Raw genomic sequence first — 20,010 nt, 5'->3', positions numbered from 1 at the left:
AAACGTTTTCATAAAACGTGCTCAGAGTAATAGACATTCTGTACACGGAAATACAAAAAAGGTAAAGGTGTCAGAATATGGTGATTTTAAGCAAAACTTTATTTTGGCAAAGTTTAGAATTTTTGTTAAGAGGTTAAAATGTAAATAAAACTAGATAAATTTGGTATCCCTGCACTTGTACTGAAACATAGAATACAGATGACATGTAATTTTGGCTGCACATTGAACGCTATAGAAACTAAGCCTGTAAGAAAGTTGTGCAAATACACTTTTTCTCCAATTCCACTCCATTCTGAATTTTTTCCCAGTTTTCCAGTACATTGTACAGCATAATAAATGGTAGGAAATACAAATCAATTAGTCCCTACTCAAAACTGAATAGATATCTAAAATATAACTTTTAATAATACCAATTCAAACCATAAACAAAGATCCCCAATAATAAACCCTGCTATTCCTTCAACTGGGATAATGTTGAAGGACACTAATGACTGTGGTGATTGCAGTACCTGAAACTAAAGCGTGCACCTAATTAGGTCCAAGCACTGTACTAAAACGTCTATCTATTGGTCCCCAAAATGCACCTATGTTCTTTGTTCCGTGCAGACCAAGAGTCACCGCAACAAAACTGATAGACTAATGTTTAATAATCTGCAAGAAATGCTGGAGGGGGAGATGTCTTTAAGTCAGGTGTCCCACCTATTTTGGCTGATATTTAGAGCCCCGTCAATCACTATGGGCTAAACTTCTATAACTATGGTCCCGCGAACTGCGGTTTTCACCGCACATCATTTTACTTATATAGCGCTGCCAACACTCACCTCCTGATGAACAGATAGGGAAATGCATCGAGGCTTACAGCATATATCCAATGATTTTGTGAGGAATGTAATAGTGAAGGTAACCCTGGTCGGCAGTATAGCGCATAGGGATTGACGGGACTGTAAAATATCAGCCGAAATAGATGGGACACCTGACTCACAGACATCTCCCCCTCCAGCATTTCTTGCAGCTTATTAAGCATTAGTCCTCTTCTTCCGGTGGGATTGGTTCAAATTTGGCGCGTGCACAGTATTGCTCCCAGTGGCGTAACTACCACCATAGCAGCGGTAGCAGCTGCCACAGGACCCAGGACATCAGGGGCCCGGTGACAGCTGCTACCGCTGCTATCATTATTCTCGGAGGTCTTTTCGGACCCCCGAGTATAATGATCGGGGCCCCCTGTTGGTGGAATACTTTCCACCAACAGGGGGCCCCGAAGCTGCAGCAACGGCTGAGACACAGGAGCTGCAGGTCTGGCTCCTCTCAGCGCTTCAGGATGCTCCCCCTCTCTCCCCCCTCCCTTTCTCTGCTGTCCTCTGCCCACCAATGAGAGGAGGAGGCGGGGCTTATCCCTGCCGAGCTCCTGCCGTCTGCACTGGAGGAAGAAAGGAAGAAGGAAAATGAAACTAAAGCTACACAGGTACGTACTGGGGTTACTTATTAATGTCAGGCATATGGGGGGATTACTTGTGTTTTAGTAACTCCATGTGCCTCATATTAATAGCAGTTAACCCCATCATCTCCCTCACATTAACCCCTGTTTGCCTCACCATAAGAGTTACTGATATGTGAGACATATGGGGGTAATAATAATGAAGATACTTTATTATTACCTCCATGTCTCTCACATATCAGTAACTCTTATGGTGAGGCTTACAGGGGTTAATGTGAGGGAGATGATGGGGTTAACTGCTATTAATATGAGGCACATGGAGTTACTAAATTGTAATGCACAGGGCCAGATTTTTTATCCCCAATTTGTCCTGGTATAGCGGTCAGCGGGTGACGTGACAGTATTTAGTCCTGTAGGGGCCACTAAGGGACATAATACTGTGTGCAGTGGCCACTATTGGGTATAACACTGTGTACAGGGGCCACTATTGGGTATAATACTGTGTGCAGGGGCCACTATTGGGTATAATACTGTGTGCAGGGGCCACTATTGGGTATAATACTGTGTGCAGGGGCCACTATTGGGGATAATACTGTGTGCAGGGGCCACTATTGGGTATAATACTGTGTGCAGGGGCCACTATTGGGTATAATACTGTGTGCAGGGGCCACTATTGGGTATAATACTGTGTGCAGGGGCCACTATTGGGTATAATACTGTGTGCAGGGGCCACTATGGAACATAATAGAGCGCGCAGGAATGCATAGGAGGGACTCGGTCGAGATCTTCGGTGTCGGGGGGGCCCCATGTCAAAAGTTCGCCACGGGGCCCCGCCATTCCTAGTTACGCCACTGATTGCTCCCTCCGGAGCGCTAATGCGCACGCTCCGGCGCCATTTTACTCAATGGCAGTATGCTCATGTCCTTGAGGCAAGTGATACTGCTTAAGTGCCGGATTTGAACCAATCCCGCCAGAAGAAGAGGACGATGAAGCCGGGGAAGAACCATGACCGGACGGCATCTCCGAAAGAAGAAGAAAGAAGAGGAAGGCGTGCCAGAAGATGACATCGGACTGTGCATGACTGCCCACCGTGCACAATAACAAGTGATTATGAAGATAATCTTGTTTCCCTTAGTCCTAACAGCGGCACAATGTGGGGTATTTCTGCCCCTGTGTGCTGGTAGGACAGGCAGATATTTAATTAGCCAATCAAATGCGTGGCAGGCCCTATAGGAGGGCACAAGAACCTCCCCTCTGCGTGTAAATACAAAAGTACCTCCATAACATTCATATACAGTTTTATAAATAAGACATGATTCCCAGGGTGGGAAATCTTGTGCCGCTGTTAGGACTAAGGGAAACAAGATTATCTTCATAATCACTTGTTCCCTGTCGTCCGTACCAGCGGCACAATGTGGGGATATAGCAAGCAGGTCCCCAAGATGGGTGGGACTAACCCATGACCGAACTTAAAACGGTCTGGGCAAAGGCAGTGGAATCTGCCACTTGGTCCTTCAGGAGGTAATGCCGAATGAAGGTGGATTCAGATGCCCAAGAGGCAGCTGCGCATATTTGGTCCACAGACAAAGCACTTCTTTCTGCCCATGAAGTGGACACTGCCCTGGTTGAATGGGCATGAAGGAAAGATGGAGCCGACAGCCCTTGGGCGGTATAGGCGACTAATAGTCTCGGTAACCCACCGGGATATTGTAGCTTTGGCGGCTTTGGCGCCCTTGTTTTTCCCCGTGTAGCTGACCAATAGGTTTTCAGTCCACCTAAAGGGGCGAGTGCGCTGCAAGTAGATCTGCAGGCATCTGACCACATCCAGCTTGTGCCATCTTTCTTCTTCAGCAGAAGAAGGGAAAGGAAAAAATACTGGAAGGGAAATCAGTTGGTTTCTGTTTACAGCAGATGGCACCTTGGGACGAAACCCAGGGAGGAACCTAAGCTGTACATGGTCAGAGAAAAAGGTGGTATATGGCTCCTCAGCGGACAAAGCTTGTAGTTCACTAACGCGTTTGGCAGTTGTGACTGCCAATTGCAGCGCCATTTTGCCTGTTAGCAACTTGAGAGAGACCTCTTCCAGAGGTTCAAATGGTCAATGGAATAAGGTTCCATTGGTGGACAGGGGTGTTTACCACCGGTCTCAGCCTAGTTGCCCCTTTAATAAAGGTGCTCACTAAGGAATCCTGAGACAAACGCCTCCCCAGATAGGCGGACAGGGCCGCTACGTGTACCTTGAGTGTGGCCGCAGCAAGACCTCTGTCTAGTCCGTCTTGAAGGAAGTCCAGGATCGCCTCCGTAGGGGGATCGGTGGAGTCCACTTGATGCTGCAGACACCAGGCATTAAAGATGTTACCTATTCGACGGTAGTTCCTGTTAGTCAAATCTGCTCTGGCGCTGGATAGGGTCTTCAAGACGGCTTGTGACAGTCCTCTATTCCTCAATAGGGACTGGTCAACCTCCAGGCAGTCAGGTTGAGTCTCCTCAGATCCTGGCATCTCAGCTCTCCTTGGGTTACCAGGTCTGGGAGAGGGGGAAGCCTCCAATATATGCCCTGACTCATTTGTATGAGCTGAGCAAACCAAGCCCTTTTTGGCCAGAACGGGATTATGGCTATTCCCGAGGCTTGGTCCTGTCTTATTTTTATCAATACCTTCGGTATGATTGGAATTGGAGGGAATATGTAAAACAGCCTGAACCTCCATGGGATGGACAGGGCATCCACCGCCAAGAGGCCCTTAACCCGGGCACTTACCCCCACATCTCCCCGTCTTTTCCGCCCTTTAATAAGGCCTGAATCTCCCCTGAGTATCATGGTGCCATGATACTTCCGGCGAAACCGGAACTGCGCTCCTACAGCCACCAGAGGCGGCATGCGGAGTCCCCGGACTCTCACCAAAATGTCAGGTAAATCACAAGGAGCGGGGGAAGTGGAGGAGAGGGGGGGAGGGGGGCATAAATGTTTTTATGGTTTTATTTTAAAACGGGGGGGGGGGGGGGGTAAAATAACATTAACGGTGCCTGAAAAGCCTTTTTAAAGGCTATTTACGCATATGTGGAACTCATATAGCATAATTTTGCTGATAGAGCCCCTTTAATGGCAAATGGATAAGAGTGAGAGTGATGCAGGGGGTACTTTGCACCGTGTGCCTCAGTCTTCTGCACAAGCTCTATATAAATGGTAATGGGTATTAAGTTCACACCACGTTTACTGTAATGACAAGACAATAAAGAATTGGGCACATGACAGAACAGTCACAGGCGGAGGCAGAGGTTACAGTGTCGGTCACTGACCATAGATGTTTCATCAGGTGATTTCATGTGCAGTAGTGCCTGAATTCTTTGGCGGAATCAGTGAACAGGTGTCCAGCCAGAAAATCAATGAGGGGGTCACAAATTACAGATAGAAAGAAACACACGATACTCTTCCAGCTCATTTCACAGTCAATACCAGTGATTGCTGCCGTCCTCCATCAGAAAGCTGATTGTCTCCCTGGTACCTCCTGTTAGAACATCCTGTGACCACTGATTCTGTAGGACTGTCTTTCTAACATGTCCTCAGGGATGGTGGTTGCAGGGATGCCTTTAACACAAGTTATATAAAGAACCAATGTCTTGTGAACAGAGGCACAATTTATTAGCATCTAAAAAAACCCAGACTCTCCCTGTTATTATATTGTAATGATATGGACCATACTGAGAGAGCGAGTCTCTGTTTCCCACTATGTATCATATAGTATAGAATAATTTGTATAATATAGGTATAACCTGGGAATCTTCTGTATTCTACTAATCACGGAAAAACAGCTGAACAGATTTGAATGAAATTTGGCACACAGATAGATTGTAACCTCGATTAAAACATAGGCTACTTTTCATCCCAGTAAATGACATGGCTTCACGACTGTTATGAATTTATGTTCACATACTATATTACACTGCTCCTGCAGCAGACTTATCTCAGGTCCCAGCTCTGTTATCCGCCGTGTAAACACACGCTAACCCTCAGTGGATTGTGTACATGCATTTGCATATTATCTGATCTGCTCCAGGCAGTGCAGAAAAACTGACATGGGCAAACACCTTTAATCCAAATTGGCAGTTTGTCAATTTTAAACATGCTGGAAAAAAGAAAATGTAATTTGTCGCATAAAACGAGAGCGATGAAGGGAGCCAGAAGTCAACAGAGTTCTCCTCAAGCGGAGCTGAGGGGGATCATTAACGCCAACAACACGCTCATTATATGGTGTCCCAGCAAGCTGCTGAGATGCCGAACAATTCCGGGCACAGCGCGAGGTACGCGTTCAGCGACATGCCAGCTTGACAGTTGTCGAAACACCAGAGCAGATGGATCGTCAACACCAAAAACATACTCATTATGTGGTGTCCCAGCGAGCTGATGAGATGCCGGAACAATCACAGGCATGGTGCGAGGAACAAGTTCAGCAGCAGGACAGCTTAAAGGGGTATTCCCACCTCACATACTCATCAGTCTTTACTGCTGTAAAATCTTCTTTCTTCCTGGTTTCTTACATCATTTGGTGGGCGGGGTTTCACATGCAACCTGCCATTTAGCTCTGCCCCCAAATTCACGTGTAGCTCCGCCCACCCATATTGGACTATGAAGTACAGGCAGCAGCAACTCCATTCTGTGTTACATACAGAGACTGCCTGTCTCTGCCATAATAAACACAACTGAATTAGCTAGCCTGATAACTGGGAGAACAGAAGAAATGAAAGCAGCTCCTCTCCTCTATTTGATAGCAGAGAGGTAGGTCACGTGGTGTAGACACAGGAATAGCTAGATACACAGGCTCGCTCCCTGCACTTAGCCCCTCCTCCCCCCCCCCCCCCCCCTGAGAGCAGCAGATACATCACTTGACTCATGAGCAGCTAAGTCAGGGCTGTGGCCACAAAGAATTGAATAAGGTGATATAGTGGAGAAACAAAGCAGTTTTGCTGAAGCAATGTATTTAGGAAAGGTCTTACATCCACATTAACAAGCAGTATAGATAGGATCCTTGTGATTGGACAACCCCTTTAAGAGCTGCCAAAACGCCTGAGCAGGCAGACCATCGACGGCAGCAATTTGCTGAATATAGGTGGATCATCGACGCCAACAACCCACAGAGGAAGTCATGGGCAGAGGCTAGTATAATTATATATGAACAGTTGGTATAAGTTCTACAACTGTTTGTATATAGTAAAATGAATAATGCTGGTATAACCTGGGAATTTTCTGTATATAATTATATATGTACAGCTGGTATAATTTATGCATCTTATTTATAGTGATCTTATATGTATCTTATTGCATAGAATAATTTATAATTTACGTATAACCAGGGCATCTTCTGTATATAATTGTATATGTACAGGTTGCATAAGTTCTACATCTCCTTGTATATAGTGGTATAGACCATGCTGTGCTGGTATAAACTGAGAATATTCTGTATATAATTATATGTGTACAGCTGGTATAATTTATATATCTTATTGTATACAGTCATATGGACCATGCTGGTATAACCTGGGCATTGATGCTCCTAGGTCTAAGTGCAAAATCTGTAATGTAGGTCCGCTCTGTGCTACCCATAAGGCTGAGTTCAAACTGAGTTTTTTGGTGTGGAATTTGACAAGGAGGCCGCCTCAGATTCCGGACCAAAAAACAGGTAGCCGCGACTGGATTCCGCTGCAGTGCACTCCGCTCTGGATTAGGCCCAAATGAATGGGCCTAGTCGGGAGGAAGTGTCTTCAGGCGGACGTCTGGCCGCAGAATCTGCCTGAAGAAAGAGCATGTCGCTACTTTTTTCCAAAAAATTGCTTGCAGAAAAAGCAACCCATTGTTTTCAAAGGGAGACGATTTTTTGAGCTGGATTCTGATGCGGATTCTGCGTCAAAATCCAGCCTAAAAAACCCTGTGTGAACTCAACCTAATACTGTTGTCTTCTTATTGTGCACTGTCCATTGGGCTAGCTCTGCACCCACTACATCTACGTTCCTGATTTCCAGCTTATTTTTATGTTACAAGGTCATTAACACATTCACTGCAAGGATGTAAATTGTCTGTAGATGCCTTCAAGCAGGTTCACGGGTATGGATATTGGTTTCTGTTTATGTCATTGGCACATGGCTGCTCTATTTCCTATGCATTGTCAGGTAATATACTGTATATAGGGTTTCAATATATCTTTACTTTTTTCTTGAATGTGCACTGCAGAAAATTATGGTGCCATACGGCTAGTTCACACGGGACAAGAGGGGGTGGATATTGGCACAGAATCCACCTGAAATCCACCCCCTCAAAATATAGGTCTATGTAGACCGCAAGCGATCTTTTTTTCGGAAAAAGCGGAAAAAAGAAGCGCAATGCCCTTTCTTGAGGCGGACATTTATGTCTGCTCCTACACTCACACAAATGATCCCATCATCAATCCAATGGCCCTATGACAGATGTTTGTAATGTAATGTGTATTGTCAGACTAACCCATACAGTACGATAGCCATCAGCGGAGCAGTGTGTTCTAAATAGGTATGAGGAGAAGGCTCTTAGTAGGCTCCTCTGGCAGCGGCTTATCTTGCAGAGAGCAATGGACTTGGACAGTCATGTCCAAAAGCTTTGAGTCTGAAACAAATTTTTGAGACTGGCAAAATTGTTAGATGAAAAGCAAGTTTACCACTGAATAAACACCGCCACAAATAAAGACTGGTATCTAAAGCTATTTCTACCAACCATCTAAGAGTAATTTGGTGAATAATGCTTTTTCCAGCATGATGGAGCGCCATGTCACAAGACAAAAGTGAAAACTAAGTGCTTTGGTGAACAAAACTTTGAAATTTCGGGTTCATGGCCAAGGAACAACCTGAATCTTATTGAGAACCTGCGGTCATTCCTCAAAAAGTGGGTTATGAAGCAAAAGCAAAAGCACAGACATAGTGATAAACTAGTACAGATCAGGCTAGAATGGGTTGTCATCAGTCAGGACTTTGCCCAGAAGCTGGTATCCAGCATGCCAGGGTAAACTGCAGAACTCTTGAAACAATAAGGGTCAACACTGGAAAATATTGAGGCTTTGCATGAACTTGATATTTGCTGATAAAAGTGTTAAAACTTATGTAAGTTTTTAAGTGTAAAAAACTTATAATTGTACTTCAACGTACCATAGAAATATCCAAAGCCACTGAAACAGAAGACTTTATGAAAATCAAAATTTGTATCAGTCTCAAAAGTTTTGGCCATGACTATATTTCCCTGCCATCTGCCATCAGGTAAAACTAGGCTAGTGGCCACCATACATATTAGATGGTTGGTTGGTCCTGACAAAATTATCAGGTTTGTTTGTTAACCCTGTAATATGTATGCCTTAATGGCTTAACTCTTTATTTCATAGCAGAATGTGATCACCATATACAATGCACAGATACCAGCTCGAGCCACTTATGAAGATTGCTATAACTTTCTGTCTGAGCAATTCTTGAGGTTCAGAGAGAATCCTTAAAAATCAATTACACAGGACTTGAGGGCACTGGTTCTCAACCTGCAATACGCATACTCCTGGGGGTACACCATGATACACACAGTGATGAGAACCTCTGTTCCACCCTCCAAGGATGAATGCCCACAGATTGTCGGCATACAACAGGAATTTATGGTCCTAAATATAGTTTCCTAAATTTATAATTTCTTGGTTTTCTGAATGTGTATGACAAGTGCAGTACGTTGTGCACTGTGCACACCCAATTTTGTTACCCTATACGTGGAAGAGCCATGCTACCAGCCAATAGAGCAAAGAGAGCTGTCCTTCATCCAGTGGTGGGTGGACCATAGAGGGAATTAGGAGTAGTAATCTCCAGCGCTGATAGAAGCCCAAACTGCGGATTACACATCCGTAAATCCCTTTTCAGTTAATTTACATATTTAACTCAGAATATCTCTGCAATGGAGTAGCAGTATGAAATAAGAAACACACTTTTGAAAACTTATCACAAGCCTGACAAGATACTGTATTTATCTTTATATCCAACTTACAGCTGACAGACTCCCTATAAAGAAGACCAAAAATCATAAGGCCTAGTAACTACAGATGCAACATTTTTGCTAACCGATGATGACCCACAGCTGTTCATCCAGAGTCTCCTGTTGCCAGCACTACAGAACCATCTGACCTAGGCATGGAGCTTCCACAGACAGCACTGCAATGGTGCATTGTCATATCCTGAATGGCAACAAATGGTGCTGCATGTCCAATTTCCATTAAATCAGTCAGAGTCTATGATTCTGGATGACCACAGCATGGGCACTTTACTCTGCTGTTCACCCCTGTAGTTTTGTTGATCAATCTTACCCCAGAGACTAGGTTCACACCTGCGCCTGCACTCTGCCTGGGGATTCTGTTCCCCATTCCGCTTTTTGCTTGGGTCCAAGGGTTTCCAAAGGTAACTACTTTTTTAAGTGCATTAGGTTTCCATTCCACTCCACACGGAAACTCTAAAGCAGGTGTGAACCTAGCGTCATGGTATATATTATAAACCTGGAGAAACTTCTTCTTGTGATTCCTTTTGTAAACAGATAGTACAGGATACAATTTCTATAAATAAGAGTCATATAGTGCAGGCTTCTGCTAATAATAATGGTGATGATGACGTAAGCAGTGATGTCAGAAACTCTGATACTAAGCTAAAGTCTCCACTGATAAACATGGCACAAGTGATGGGAAGAATTTGGACTGTAAACCCCAATTGGCACAGGGACTGATGTAAGTGATGGTCGTCTCTGTCCAGCACTGTAGAGTATATTGGTGTTGAATGGAATATTTTACAGGCAGTTTACATGTACAACAGAGGTAGATTACATGTAGGCCATCAGCAGGTAGTCCTTCAATGAACTATTATATAGTAAATGGATGGCACACTTCCAGCAGCTATGAGAATGTCCTGACTTATGTAGCCGTACAAGTACGATCAGTGGCTTCAGCTCAGCTGCATTGTCTATCGGAGTTTAAGGTAAGCTCATCAGAAACTTAGGTTTTTGCTCTGGTGATCCTCGTGCTTTACACCAAAGCCTAGATCATGAGTTTTCATGAAGAGTTGAAATATGTGCAGGGTCTTGCTGGGCTATCAGTTCTATAGCTGTATAAGCCTTCATTCATGGTATCTTACCAGTGTTTTTCTGCAGCTAGCAGTCCCATTATGACTACAGCAAATTTTACTTTTCTCCCTGAGGCAGATGATAGGTACCAGCCCCTTTTTTTTTACCCTGCGCCTGCCTAGAGTGTGGCTGCATGTGTTTACAGCTGCTGAAACTAAACTGATCTTTCTCTATCCCGTCCTTGTTTGTTCACTTTTTTCTATTACTATAAGGAGTATTAGTATAAGAACTTACCATGGGCTGGAATTTGATGCAGAAACTCTTATAAAGAAATCCTTTTTGAGCCTTTTTGTCTGAAGCATGCCTCCACACAGACAAGGAAGACTGGTTTACACTAAGGAGACACTATTACACCTTAGAAGCATGCTGCAGGACAAGCTGGACAAGCATGCTCTTACCATCCCCCACGAACTAATAAGGAGACTTAGAAAACGCAGAAAACGCGGAAAACGAGCCGGCATACTGAGACGCGAAGGAAGAAAACGCAAAAAGCATGTGATCCCGTCCATCATTATGGGGAATGTGAGATCAATTGTGAATAAGATGGATGAACTGACAGCACTGACCAGACATCAACAGGAGTTTCGTGAGTGCAGTATGATGCTGTTTACAGAGACTTGGCTTACTGAAATCACTCCGGACATACTTGCCTCCGTGGAGGGCTTCAAACTTCTTCGGGCGGACAGAACACTGGAGAGCGGTAAGCGAATAGGCGGAGGAATTGCAATATTTGTCAATGAGAGATGGTGTAATCCAGGACATATTGTGGTTAAGAAACAATTGTGTGGAAAGGATATTGAACTGCTAGCCGTGGGCATGAGACCTTTTTACCTGCCAAGGGAACTATCACATGTTATTGTACTAGCTGCCTATGTCCCCCCCTCTGCTAAAGCTGACGCTGCCTGTGAAGTCCTCCATGCTGTTGTGAGTGAGCTGCAATCATCTCACCCCCATGCCCTGCTCCTAGTGTCTGGAGACTTCAACCATGTCTCAGCATCCACTCTACCAGGCTTCACACAGTATGTAACCTGCCATACAAGAGACAACAAGACGCTGGACTTGCTCTTTGCCAATGTAAGGGATGCATATAATTCATCTACCCTACCACCCCTAGGCAGATCAGATCACAACCTGGTACATCTGCGACCCACATACATTCCACTGGTGCGCAGAGAACCGGCGGTTACCCGTACCGTGAAGATTTGGTCAGAGGGAAGTGTCGAGTCTCTAAGGGACTGCTTTGATATAACTTTATGGGAAGTGTTTCAAGACTCATTTCCAGAGGACATTGAGGGACTCACACATTGCATAACGGACTACATTAATTTCTGTGTGGACAGCACGGTACCAACTAGGAAGGTGAGGTGTTTCTCCAATAACAAACCATGGATTAACTCTGAGATTAAAACTCTCCTCAAGCAAAAAAAGAGAATTTTTTAGGTCTGGGGACAAAGATGGCCTGGGGGCGGTTCAGAAACAGCTGAGACAATTGATCAGGGAAGGGAAAGCCAACTACAGACGGAAGATGGAGCTACAGATGGGGGAGGGTAGAATCTCTGAGGTGTGGGACAGCCTTAAGGCAATTTCAGGACACAAGGAAAAGACAAGGCACCGAACAGTAGGGGACAGGAAGTGGCTTAACGAGCTTAATCTATTCTTCAATAGATTCGACTCCAAGCAAATGCTCCCTCCACCAGCATGTCAGCTAACCGCCCTCCCCTCACACACCAAGACCCAACCCCCACCGACCTGCGGTCAACTGCAATCTGACTATCTGATCCTGCAGGAGTCTCAGGTGTGTAAGGAAATGAAGAATATTAGAGCGAACAAAGCGGGGGGACCTGATGGTATAAGCGCAAGAGTTCTTAAAATGTGCAGTGACCAGCTGTGTGGTATTATAACGCACATGTACAATATGAGCCTGAAGCTGGGGGTGGTACCTCAACTGTGGAAAACATCTTGCGTGGTACCAGTCCCAAAGAAACCCAACCCGATGGGCTACAATGACTACCGACCTGTAGCACTGACATCACACCTAATGAAGGTCCTAGAGAGACTGGTCCTGACACACCTACGCCCCCTAGTGAGCTCCGCTCTGGACCCCCTCCAGTTTGCCTACCGGCCAGGCATTGGGGTAGATGACGCCATCATCCACCTTCTTCACAGAGCTCTCTCTCACCTGGAGAAACCCGGGAACACTGTGAGAATAATGTTCTTTGATTTCTCCAGTGCGTTCAACACCATTCAGCCAGGGCTACTGAGGGAGAAGCTGAACCTTGGTGGTGTGGACCATCACCTGTCCAACTGGATCCTAGACTACCTGACAAACCGCCCTCAGTATGTGAGAGCCCAGGACTGTGTGTCTGACACTGTGATCTGTAGTACGGGGGCACCTCAAGGTACAGTTCTTGCCCCATTCCTCTTCACACTGTACACTGCTGACTTCAGGCACAACTCATCCAGCTGTTACTTACAGAAGTACTCCGATGACTCTGCTATAGTCGGCCTTATCACTGATGGCGATGATAGGGAATACAGAGACTTAAACCGGGATTTTGTTGAATGGTGCCAGCAGAACCAGCTCAGGATTAATGCTGGGAAGACCAAGGAGATGGTGGTGGACTTTAGTAAACGGAGAGGTGCTCCGACCCCGGTGGAGATCCAAGGAACATGTATTGAGATAGTCAGGACCTATAAGTACCTGGGCGTGCTCCTCAATTACAAACTAGACTGGGCTGATCACCTGGAGGCGCTGCACAGAAAGGGCCACAGCAGACTCTACCTGCTCAGGAGGCTGAGGGCCTTCGGAGTCCAGGGGACACTTCTTAGGGCCTTCTTCAACTCTGTGGTTGCCTCAGCCATCTTTTTCGGTGTGGCCTGCTGGGGAAGCAGTATATCAACCAGGGACAGAAATAGACTTGACAGGCTGATCAGGAGGGCCAGCTCTGTCCTGGGGAGCCCCTTGGACCCAGTACAGGTGGTGGGTGACAGAAGGATACTGTCTGTGGTGACCTCCATGCGGGGGAACAAATCCCACCCCATGTATGGGACCCTGATGGGACTTGGCAGCACTGTAAGCGACCGTCTGCTTCACCCCAAGTGTGAGAAGGAGCGCTATCGCAGGTCCTTCCTTCCAACCGCGACCAGGCTGTATAATCTACATCAGACCAAACGAAGAGCTCTCCGCACAGAGAACTAATGATTATGAGGATGACCATGAGGTCTTCCTCTTTCTCTTCTGTTTTTCCTTAGCTGCCATGGACTCCTAGTATATCTTCTCTTCTCAGCTTATCTGTGTCTACGTCTGTAACATATTACTCTGTATTATCCTGTATCTGTATTACTATGCTGCTGTAACACGCTGAAATTTCCCCAAGGTGGGACTATTAAAGGATTATCTTATCTTATCTTATCTTCCATCTCCATTCAGTGTGTAAAGAAAAACAGACCCTCACCCTCTACTCTAAATCTTAAGCTTGACAATATCTATGGACAGAACTACCTTACTAACTGGGAGTGTACGGAAAATAAACTAGAAGGGAGACATCTATTGATAGCAACCTTAGAGAGGTTTTCAGGTAGACAATAGCAACATTTTCTACATAAAGTGCATTGCATTTTGGTCCAGAACCACATGTTCTTTTAAATGAGACTAAGTTGTCTGAAATGTTAGTGATTAGTCATTTAAGGCACGGAAATACTCAATGATCCCAGTTTAGCTGCACTGTGTATTGCAATTTGAGATAGTATAAAATGTTCATTAGAGATGCTAATGCTCCCCCTTGCTTCATGCTTTACACTGTAGCTCTGCTTGTCTAGATATATTGCTGTGTATAAGCACAAGCCAAGCATGAAGTCAGTATAAAGAGAGTTGTTTTCCATTACAGCAAACAGGGCAAATGTGCAATTTTGGCATGGTATGGAATAATGGGAACCTGTATAATTTGGTACATTACCTCATAGAGTATTAGGGTACCTGTATAGAGCGCAATACTGCCATGTTAAGGTGACATTATAGTGTTGGGTGGTAGTATAGATAGTTGCAATTGTGTAAGTATTGGGATAGTAGTGTAGTGTTAGACTGACTGTATACTGTGGGGTGCCAGTATACAGTACAGGTGGTCTAGGTGGGAGTTTGGCATGGTATGACGAGAGTGTCAATACAGTGTGGGATGTTCAGTGTCGGAGTATAGTGTGGGGCAGTTTTTCTGTACAGATGTTTATGTGGGATTACACTGTAGAATTCAGTATTGTTTGGAATGCTATGATGTCATCAGTTACATTGTTCAAAGTGACTATAAGCTCCACAGGTTGCTAGAGCTACACAGGATTTAGCAGCACCAGTGTTTGGAGCAGAGTGTGACTGAACTGTGATGAGCTTCAACACCAACTCTGCTGCTTGTGAAAGTGTTACCCTGTAATAATGCCTGGGGGTGTAGTAAAGAACATGACGGTGCAGAGCTGAGGAGCTCAGAACAGAATGGCTGATGTCATGAAGATAAATATGATTCCCAGCCCATGCCACTGGCTACAAAGTATCATAATCTGTCTGCATTTGAGTTCGAAAGTCCAGTCTGAAACTCAGAATTTAAATGGAAAAACGGAACATGACCCTTAACCCCTGTGCCATAGATTTAAGCAAAAAGTCCCTGAGCAAGGCTCCCCTCACTCCCTCTAGTACTCAGGAGTGTTGGAACCAATGTATTCTCTAATGCAAACACAACTCTCATGATAAGTGAGATGCTTTCTGTTCTTCCCTTTTGATGACGTCAACACAAAGACCCTTTGTGTCTAAGATATAGCTTGATTTAACCATGGTGGGAAGATACAGGTCACTGAAAACATATAATCAGACTCCAAGTTGTTGGCTTCTTGGTGACTTCTTCAAATTAGTACATGGTGATTGCTCATGGACTGACTCTAAATCCCTGGTTTTACATGATGGGACACATATGGATAACTAATTGGAGCTAATCTTTCCGAAATGTATTATCAAATACTTAATTTTAAGTGTCCACTTGTAAAAGGGGACAATATGCAAAGATGAAGACCTATATAATGGATGTAGGTAAAACTTTCACAAATACCCAATAAAAAAAACATCATAACCATCCTTGGAGAACCCAATAAAAAAAACATCATAACCATCCTTGGAGAACTATGTATTTCTTCAGATAAATACTTACGCAGGATAACAGACCAACATGTCGGGTGTTTTTATAGTTTGTATTGTCACCTTGCACACATGGACTATGAGTTTGAATCCAGGGAAACATCTATATAAAGCTTGCATTTGTTAACCCATTGTTAACATGTGCTTTGCCAACAATACATAAAAGAACCTTCTGCAATTAGTTGGTCTCTTCTAGATAGCAGGTGTCTTGAGGTTGAAGAATCACACAGGAAACATTCTCTGTATAGCACTTCAAAATATGTTGTGGCTATATGATATTATAAATGTATAGTCTGCGCTTTATCAAAAACTGAACTAAAGGTCCAATAATATAAACTGCAGACTATGTATATACAGTAGATATCAACATCCCCCTTGAGACATTTGGAAATGGTGGTAGAGATGAAATCTATAAGATTACCACTTACCAATGGTTGAGACCACAGTTCCGACAAAGTAGAATGCTCCAGTGAAATCCCACCTGGGTCTTATAGTGTCCACTCTGATCCCAGCCACATTGGCCTCCTCATAGTCACGGAGGAAGTTGCGTAGGTCACTTTTGCTGAGGTTGTATTTTTGGGTAAAGTTGTCAAACTTATTTTGCCACCTTTCCTTGGCTTCTTTTTCCTTTGGTTGCTCAATGGCTGAGAATACAGCAGCTCCACACAGCATGTAGAGGATGATTAGTATGGCCAACAACAGAAATCGACCATTGTCTTCATTCAGGTGACCAAATCCACAGCAGCAGCCACCTCGACAAGCCATTCTCTGCCCCTGGGCAGTAGTGACTAGGACACAGATCCCAGGTGAATCAGCTTTCTACATTACCCAGATGTTCAGAGCTGACCCAATGTACCAAATATCAACTTTTATGTTAAATCCAACTCAATGGGCCTGGTGGTTCTGGACATTTTATCTTGACTTGAACTTATCTTACATCACACCAGGCAGAGATAATCACCTGAAGACATCACTGCATCTCCTAGATTGTCTACAGTGAGCCAAATAGTTTATACACCTCCAACCCATTGGTCAGTAGACCATTATGCCCAGTTGTGCTAAGGAGAGGTGATGGTAGGTAGGGCAAACATGACTGTATTTGTACTTGGCACAGAGAACATTATCCCAGCTCCATGATCATGTCTGACACCATCTCTCACCATACACATACTGGACCCGCAGTAGACACTGGTGAGGAATCTGACCTAGCACCAAGTGGCCAGGATGAAATTATATTTAGCTTTCTCATTTCTTACTGAACAACAAATTTCCATCAGTCGGGACTTTGATTTAGTACAGAACAAGGGAGCTCCTTTCCCCCAACCTTGAGATGCCACTGAAACCTTTAGGAATGTATTATAAATCCACTATAATCCAGTACATTTCCAGATGTGTTACATCTAATGCAGCCTTATACAAGCTCGAGGAGCCTGAATCTAGCAGTAAAGATGATAGGTCTGGGAAATAAGCAGCTATAGATGTGTTAACTTTTACAGAACATCTTGTACTTATCTGTTCATAGAGCTCCAGCAAAGTCCATTGTGTGAGATCCTGATCAAGCAACACACGACTTCATTGTGTCTGCCCATAAGACGTCTGGAGAGTTGCAGATGCCCAGTAGCAGCCAGCTCCTCTGAGGTAGGTGGTCCTCTCCAGGATGACCCATTCACACCTCTATTTTACAACTTGGACTCCTAAAACTTCCCCGCTGCGTCCTGTACCTGAGATCTGCAGACTTTCAGCTCGGTGACTGTAGTCCATAGACGTAAGGGGTCTTCTGGGAAGACTTCCTAAAGATAGGAGCAGCTTCCTCAGAGGTGAATTAACCCACTCCTGCCCGGACTGTCGTGGGCTGCAGCTGTGATCGCAGCTTCTGTGCAATGATCACTTCAGTATGAAGATACAGCTTCAGACTCTGAAATCCCCCAGTCCTTGTCTCCACTCTCCCCCGGGCTGCTCTGCCTGATGCTTAGCAGATGCTGCTCCTCTCCGTACAAAACCCTTCTGGTTTGTAAGCCTGATTTTAGCGCCCCCTGTGGTGATCGGGTGCAGTGCAGCCTAGAAGCATCATTGTATACAACAACCACGTGAATGGTGACTGTGCAGAAGACATGGCAAGCTGAGTGAGTGGCATCCGTATACTGGCCTGCGTTATGTCCTAGCTGGTGTATGCAGCTCTCCCAGGGCAGTGTCACAGGGACAGAGGGGTGAGCTTCAGAACTTCAGGGGTTAAGTGTATGAACGGCCACATCCTCTCTTCTTATGTGTTGGTTCCTCCCCTACTGAGAATTAATGTTATTTATAGACCCTGACACTTCAAAAGGAGTCAACTGGTTTGATATGTCCTGTCCCTGCAAAGAGAAAAGAGCTAGAAGCAGGAGCTGCCCAGGGTGCTGCCACCAACCACCAGCCTCAGAGGCTGCCACTACAGGATCTGCTGTCTATGGTGCTGAAACCAGTACTTTTACCCTGGGCATCACATCAGTAACTATCTCATCTATGTATCACAGCTATCTAAACTGTAATCTGTCAGAGATATATATCTCTCGTTCTCTTTATCTAGCTCTATATATGTAAGAGATCCACCCATCTCATATTTAACCATTTATTCAGGCTGTTACACATTTATTTATCTCATATCTGTCTTTTCTATTTATCGATCTTCTGTCCGACATCAAATTTTAAGAAGTTCTATTAATAGGTCCAAAAACATATTAGCATTGCCAAAGAAAGGGAGAAATAATGGCATGGGGAATGGTCAAATCCAGGATAGGGGGCATAAAAGTCAATGACAGATCATGTCTGTTCTAGCATGGCAAGTTTGCTTTCTTAAAGGGGCTGTCCTATCTCAAGGATCCTATCTATACTGGTAGCTTATGTAGCTTATGTAAACTGAAGACTTTTCCTAAATTTATTGCTTTAGAAATGCTGCTTTGTTTGCCTGCTATGTGAACTTATTCTTCCCATTGTTTAGACACCGTTACCATAACCATGGACCTGTAAGATAGGACATGTGAGGTCACTCACTGCTCTGCTGGCAGGACTAACCATGACGGGCTGCCGATGTACTGCATTGGCATTCCATTGCAGCATCCCGCTCCTGATTAGGCCTGGATGAATGGGCCTATGCAGGAGGGTGTCTCAAGCCACAGATGTCGCGACTGACTCAGCCGTGAAATCCGCGTGTAGATAGGGCATGTTGCATTTTTTTTCCACTAGTTGAAAAAAAATCTCTAGCAGAAAAAAAAACTGTGAGTGACTCCTAATTAAATGAATGGGAGGTGTTTTTGCAGGAAGATTTTGAGGCGGATTCTGCGTCAAAATCCACCTGCAAAAAACGCTGTGTGAACATACCCTTATGTAACTGAATTTATAGTTTATCTCCCTTCTTCATGACTGAAGTACGAGAAGACCCAGTTTCTCTGATGTTCTTATGTCATACCTACAGTCTTCTTGACCTTTGTTAATTGCCTTTGGTGAAGCTGTGCTGATTGATGATTTGGTCACGCCAGAAGTGTATGAGCCCCAAATCTCATTTCTATATAAGAGAATTGAAGTGAAGTAAAAAATTGTAAGCCATACCATCACTTGTATGGGTTTTATCTACCTATCATCTGTGGCAAGGTTGCTGCAACCAGTACAGGATCTGTCTATAGTGTTAAAAACAGTCCAGTAAAGCCAGGTACACACATAAGAAATTTTTGTTGACTACACAGTTTTATTAACACATCTTTATGTATTGTACATAAGGATATGCAGATCCCCAGCCTGTTATATCTGATGGTACCAATACTAATCACTTGGTACTCTACCTGTCTCCAGATCACTATATATGTCTGTCTCATTCACTTACGGCAGTGTGGTACAGTTTTTAGATACACCTCTTGCAATGAAATCGAATTCCTTAGTTTATACTTTTCCTCTCATTCCAATTATCTCCTAACTTTAGCTTAAAAATGTGTAACAAAAACTGCACCACACTGCACAGTGTGCACCTGGCCTAAAGGAAAGACACCTAATCCAAGGTTCAGGTTGTGATAATCCATGCTGGGCAGCTATGTAACCAATGAATAGTAGAATCTCTACCCAGAAGCCCTGCTGGTGAATATGTTCTATAGAATTCTTCGTTAATGCGAATGCAAAGCGTGAGTAATCCAGTTCATCATCACTTGAATACTGCTCTCCAAGACAGAGATATACCAGGATAATGAAGGGACAAGGGTAGGTAGACTGTATCTCAGCTGCTAATAT

The 20,010-nt window shown here is 44.4% G+C and overlaps 2 protein-coding genes across 5 annotated transcripts in view; both read right to left on the bottom strand.

Moving 5' to 3' along the window:
* The window catches only part of KCNK13 (potassium two pore domain channel subfamily K member 13), a 64,115-nt gene extending 47,591 nt beyond the window's left edge, over positions 1–16,524 (bottom strand). Inside the window, exon 1 of the mRNA XM_075282420.1 lies at positions 16,188–16,524. Coding sequence (XP_075138521.1) covers positions 16,188–16,524 — 337 coding nt within the window. The remainder of the gene's footprint in view (positions 1–16,187) is intronic.
* The window catches only part of TTC8 (tetratricopeptide repeat domain 8), a 485,821-nt gene that overhangs the window by 100,899 nt on the left and 364,912 nt on the right, over positions 1–20,010 (bottom strand). For 3 of the 4 annotated variants that reach the window (XM_075282408.1, XM_075282410.1, XM_075282411.1), the window contains one exon: positions 15,056–15,070. The exons of the other annotated variant lie outside the window; for it this stretch is intronic. The gene's annotated coding sequence lies outside the window, so the exon portion shown is untranslated. Of the gene's footprint in view, positions 1–15,055; positions 15,071–20,010 lie in introns of those variants that run through there. 4 annotated transcript variants of the gene reach the window in all.

Source organism: Leptodactylus fuscus, chromosome 7 (genome assembly GCF_031893055.1).
Source record: "Leptodactylus fuscus isolate aLepFus1 chromosome 7, aLepFus1.hap2, whole genome shotgun sequence".
NCBI lineage: Eukaryota > Metazoa > Chordata > Amphibia > Anura > Leptodactylidae > Leptodactylus > Leptodactylus fuscus.
Note: the sequence above shows the minus strand (reverse complement) of the source record. Positions and strands in the feature narration are given on the sequence as shown.